Genomic DNA, 5,846 nt, shown 5'->3' with positions numbered 1-5,846 from the left:
TCTTGATCAGGAACGGTTTTTCCCACAGCCTGGTAATGGGATTTGGATGTAGTTCTCACATAGTGGAATTAAAAATGTTGTTGCTGTGATTGTAATGACGGTGATTTTTAATTTGTTTTGTTATTTTCATGCAAGAGCAGTCTATCAATGTGTGAGAAAGCAGAAGAAAGAGAAGCAGAAGGACCTGCACAGCAATGGACTAACACCAAAAGAGGCTGGATGCTGGACACGCAGCGAGAGACAATCTGTAGAGTTGCAAGTGCCATGTTTCTACTTGCAGTACTGTGAATTTAACAGCCGGCACACAGCAGTTAGGTCATTGGGTTCTTCAATATGCTGCCTTTAAGGATCTTTTCTTTTGAGTACTGTTTAATCCCACTTCACCCAAGACAGGCGGGCTGTCAGATCTGCACAGAACAGAAGGGGGAAAGGAAAACAAAGTAAAGACATACCACATGGATTTAAAAACATTTAAATTGGCATTTAACATGTCAACTGTTCAGCCTCTCCAGAAAAGCGGCCTCATTCATTTAGATCTTTCCAAGTGGAGCACTTCAGAAATATTAGTTAGCTAGAATTCTGACAAAAAAGGAGATCTCTGTGATAGCTATTTCTGATGCCTGAAACTTTTTTTTATCTATTAAAGGTAAGAGCTGCTGGGGAAAAAAAAACCAACATAAATTTAAACGTTCTCTGTAGTCTAGAGTTTTGATCAGTGCTGTATCAGAAGTCATTTTCCCAGTGAAGTATTTAACAGAAATTAAAAGGAAAGGAGAAAAGACTTAATTTACTGATTAACTGTTCCTTTAATGAAAACTGATTACTTTATCCCTGCAGGCTCTGTCCCTTTCAAATGTCCCTGTGAAATAAAAAGGGATTATTCTTTCATAATGAATTTTATCTACTTAACACTGCACTTTTTGAAGGCTGCTCTATTTCAAGGCCCTTTTCCAAAAAGTGACAAAATCTGAAGGAACTTAAATTGCAAAGTTAGAAAGGAGATTAATTACCTTATAAGGCAAAGAACTACTGAAAATTCCCCATCTGTTCCTCTGCTAACTAATACCAAACCTGTTGCTTTCTATCGGAGAGCCCATGTTGGGCACTTGGGGTATTTCCCATTTTCATCATAGGTTGGACTGATGAAGCGACATATTCTGGTGAAAGCAAACACCAAGTCCAATCACATAGCCAAGATTAAGTACAAGGCAAATAGAAAACAGAATAACAGTCATTGCCTTTAAAATAGGAATAATTATTTATGAAAGTAAATTGCAAATAGACATTTGCTACACTATACTTTGAAACAAACCTTGTATTTAATGTGCCTCTGCTTCAAATGGGAATATCTCTGAGAAACTTTTAGTTTCTTGAACCAAGTATTTTAAGAAATGAGATTCTGTTTATATTCAAAGCCAGGTGTTTTTCTCAGTCAGGTATAAGCTAAAGAGAGCATTCAAAGAAAACAGAATTTCTACAGGATTCATCAGCTTGCATTATAAAAGAGCAACTTTGCAGAGCACAGGGGGAAAATAGCTTAAAAATATATTCTGAGAACAAAATGTTTAATATTGTTTGTAAAAAGAAACATTCCCATGAGCTTAGTAAGTTGGTTTTGGTTTTGTTGTTTGGTTTTAGTTTGTTGTTTTGGTTTGGGTGGGCTACTTTTTGGTTGGTTGGGGTTTTTTGGGTTTGTTTTTTGTTGTGTTCTTTTTTTCTTTTTCTAGGGAAAAGATCATACTTCACAGAAAGTCTAAAAGAAAAAGGCAAAAGGAAGTTTGAAGAAGAGGTAAAAGAAAGTTGGAAGAAAGTTTGGATTATTGTTCCTACTGTTACTTTACTTAGATACTCTTTTCTGAAGGTAAGTTTTATGTTATCAGAGTCATTTGAATATGACAAGTGGGTTTTGACAGATTTGATTTGGGGTTGACTAAGGGCAACCCCAAGTGTGGTTGGATCTCTAAAAATATCACCCCCTCTTCACTCACCACTTGTATTCCAGGTTGCCTGCTGCTGGCTTTGCACACCGTTCTTCAGGCACTGCTCCACATAGGATTTGGGATTGCATCCGGACAGGAGGATCTCACTCAGGAGAGCGATGTAGGCGATGGCCAGCCGCAGCGTGTCAATCTTGGACAGACGCTTCTCATATGGGAAGGTGGGTACGTGGCAGCGGAGCTGGTCGAAGGCCGAATTGATGCTGAGCATCCTCTTCCTCTCGCGGACGTTGGCGGCCTGCCGCTGGCGGCGGGGTACATGTGGCGGCGGGGCGGCGGGGCCCGGAGCCGGCGGAGAAGCGGAGCTGTCCGCTTCAGCACCCCCCGGGGCGCCGAGGACGACGGGGGAGGGCCAAGGCAAGAGTTGGTCCGCCAGGGAGGAGCAGTCTGCTAGGAAATTATCCAGCTGAGCACTGGGATCTGCCTGCTCCCAGAAGAAAAAATCAGGAGTGGAGTCTACCTGCTCCAAACTGTAACAAAAGTCCTCCATCCTCTGACCCACCTAACTAATGAAAATATTTGCAGCTTCAGATGACCTAGAAAGTGAAATTCTAATTTTGTTAATAAGCCCCAGCCCCTAAAATATCAGTAGTAGGGGCACCTGGTTGTGTCCTTGAGGAAGACTTTTCCAAAAGTTTCCCCAAATCTAAGTGGGACTCATGACTTAAATACTTCCTGACTCCTCAGTAGGAGGATGATCATATTCCTCTCCACTCAAAACTAATTACTACACGTGCTGCTTCTTTTATTAGCTACTGACTACAAAACAATATGAATGAATATAACATGAGAGAACGAATTTTCTATTGACTTTCTCCTGGAAAATCCATTTAAACCATTATTGAGCTCTTCCACAAGTTCAGTCTCTCCACTTCCTATTTAAAGTAGGGTTCACAGAGGGATTTTATTGCTATTGTTGCTTGGGTTTGGTTAGGAATGATTGGAGGAAGAAACAAAATACTGTTTTGTTTGGGGTTTTTTGTTTGGGGTTTTTTTTTGGTTAAGTGTTAATTACCCCACTTCCTCCTGTTGATGGAGAAACAAAAAAAATATTCTAATGCTGTCAGAAACACATGGCTCTGCCTTCCCTGACAGTACAAGCTAGTGTCATCTTTTTCACTTCTAGTAAGAGAGTGGTTGAGAAAAAGATGCGAGATGTGCCGCTTCATCAAATTGGAACACAGTGGTACCTCTTATTAAGCCAACATTACCTCATTTGGTTACTGTGTTTTCTGATTCACACTTAAATTACACAATCTGTGGGCAATGTAGACATTCAGTGCTCTGTCTCAGGTAGTACTAAGCACTGGAAAGCTATAATAACCACAATGGTTGCAGTCCTGGAATGGCGGACCAGGTGGTCCAGATATTGAAAAGTGGTGGAAATGCAGGTGTCCAGCATCCCTGTGATGCTAGACAAATGGAGCAGGAGGTGTTAAGCACCACCAGAACTTTAAACCAAGTGCATACTATAAGTGGATTCTTCAGTCTGATTTCCATAGTAATTAAGCCAATGTTAAAATTAATTCAGAAATAGTTCAAGTGATGTCTTCAGGACTTAAATGAATGGAATGGAATCATGAAATCCTACATTCTTTTCCTGAAGCATGTCATAAAAGAACTTTTGTCAAGACATTTAATCAAATTTTTGACTTTGTGCACAGAATCCTGTCCTGCTGCTGTATGAAGTTTCAAGGGATGTCTCTTGTGAAGTTCATGAGCCATAGACAGCTCCCTAATAGAACAGCTGAAAGTACAAATCTCAATAGCTTCAGATAGAGGGAGCAGAAAATTCTCATCATTTTCAATGGATCCAAAAGGATGATCAGATTCTCCATCTAATGATGACTTAAGATGCAGTCCTGGTAGCTTTGCCCTGTGAATAGAGGTATTTATTTTAAGATAAGGTGTAGACCTTATGAATCTTCTTAATAACCTGGGATTTTGCTTTGTGGCAATTCTACCTGCTCCAGGAGGTTTAAGGAATAGAAAGCAGGCTGCAGGAAAGATTTTTGCAGGGTATATTTGAGAAGGTTGTGGCAAATGAAACACTAGAAGTATCTTTTACCTTCTTGTTGTGCAAATAGAATAAGAAACCCATCATCTGCTTGGCAAAGGCAAGTACCAACTATAAAAACACAGGGCGAATAGCAGTTAAATAATGCGAATGTCTCTTGCTTTCTGGTCAGCTCAGATCACAAATTCTGTGCTAGTAAAATCATTTGTCATGAGACCAACATAACCACCAACAAAATATTGGTATTGTGAGGGTTTGCAGTGAGATTCTGCTCCAGATGAATCTCAGCAAGGGACAAAGTAGGTGGCTACAGTGCAGGAACAGATGTGGGAGGGTTGAAAGGAATGGCCACAGTCACAAGTGGCAGAGCCAAGACATGAACTTGGGCCAGCTGATGTGGAGTTCATTCTGCAGTTATTTAATTTAAATTTCCCCATGTCATGTACAAGCAATGTTTCCAAAAGAAATAACTTACTGCAATCCCCTTGCTTGGCAGTGGGGCTGCGCTGCTGCAGCAGTCCCTCTACATGCTTGTAAGCAGATTAGGGCTCAGCTATACAGAAAGCAGACAGCATAAAAGCCTTCCTGCCTGAGCTCCCTATCTCTGCGTGCTGCACCACCTCTGCCCAGAACACCCCTGCAGCATTGCTACTACTTTGTTGGCCTCCAGTGGATGTTTTACAGTTCCCAAATTTCAGATCGCTTTTTAGATGCTTCTACGGCTCCCAAGTCACTGTTTAACTGAGCAATCAGTAGTGCTCATTTGGCCACATTATGCACAAATTCAAGACATTTGAACACATCAAAATCAGTAAGAGAACAGAAGGTCTCCTGAACAGAATTCTGGAGGAGACAGTTGTCCACCAGGAGCAGTGGACAGTGACAAGGAAGCTCAACAAATAACACAGTTAATTTTATAGGCTGGGGTCTTCTTTCTCAGCAGATGCTTCTTCATTACTAAATGTTCCCTTCCAGATCCACCATTGCTAATAGTGTTGCCTGGGGATATGTCTGGCTCCACAGATGGAGAACAGATGTTCTAGCAAGCCTACTTTTAAACATGTTTGAGGGGAATTAGGGTTTTTTGGAGAGACTCTGGACAAACCAGAGGCAGGGAGGGATGGGGGGAGGAAAGAGAGAAAAGCAAGAAAATCTTGACCCTTAGAAAGAGGTCAGGTCTCAGAAGAGAAGCTGAGGATCCAATTCTTCATATGAACAGCCCTTGCCACAACACAGAGCTGTCATGCAATTCTGTTCATCAGAGAGGGAGGGGCTATACAACTAATTGGGATAATTTTGCACTTTTTTCAAGGATGTGGCTGAAGAAGCTTCCAACAGGGAACAAGGTAACATGCATACCACACTGAATGGGATCTCTGTTAATTATAAAATGTTGGTACATTTTCAAGGTCTGCTAAACTACCATTTCCCCAAAAACCTCTTCAGATCCAGCTGGATCCAGAAATAACATTTGTCTACTCTTTATTTTTAATCAGTAAATTCTTGAGTCAGAAACTTTGTCCTGGGTTTATGTCTCTGATAGACAATGAAGCCTTGGTTGTTTGGATTTAAATTCTTCCAGGTCTAGATATCTACATCTCCATCTGCAATTTTCCCTATTCATGATGGGAACTACTTTCCTCAATTCTGCCCCTTCTTTCTCTCTCATCTAAACAAATCCACCCATAGCACATCCTGCAACGCTTTCAGGAATATTTCCACTACAATTTTTTGCTTCACAGTGCCTTAGCAGCTGAAAGCTGTTATCCTGTATCTGCATCTCAAAGATAACAGGGTCTCCTGAGGTTATTTTAGAGGTAGACTTTTATCTC

At 40.9% G+C, this 5,846-nt stretch overlaps 1 protein-coding gene across 1 annotated transcript; it reads right to left on the bottom strand.

Moving 5' to 3' along the window:
- Nucleotides 1–369: 369 nt before the first annotated feature.
- Nucleotides 370–2,487, bottom strand: LOC128898012 (helix-loop-helix protein 13-like). The gene is made up of 2 exons (XM_054168870.1): nucleotides 1,989–2,487; nucleotides 370–407 (listed from the first exon to the last, which is right to left on the bottom strand). Exons 1-2 carry the CDS (start codon nucleotides 2,485–2,487, stop codon nucleotides 370–372), a joined length of 537 nt encoding a protein of 178 aa, XP_054024845.1.
- Between the last annotated feature and the right edge of the window lie 3,359 nt (nucleotides 2,488–5,846).

Source organism: Dryobates pubescens, chromosome 2 (assembly GCF_014839835.1).
Source record: "Dryobates pubescens isolate bDryPub1 chromosome 2, bDryPub1.pri, whole genome shotgun sequence".
In the NCBI taxonomy this organism is placed as follows: domain Eukaryota; kingdom Metazoa; phylum Chordata; class Aves; order Piciformes; family Picidae; genus Dryobates; species Dryobates pubescens.
The sequence above is the reverse complement of the archived record's forward strand: the minus strand, read 5'-3'. Positions and strand labels throughout refer to the sequence as shown.

Coding starts and splice junctions, on each gene's coding strand:
- LOC128898012 (XM_054168870.1), bottom strand. CDS start 2,487: ATGGAGGACTTTTGTTACAGTTTGGAGCAGGTAGACTCCACTCCTGAT. Junction 408..1,988: donor GGCAACCTGGAATACAAGTG/GTGAGTGAAGAG, acceptor TGTTCTGTGCAG/ATCTGACAGCCCGCCTGTCT.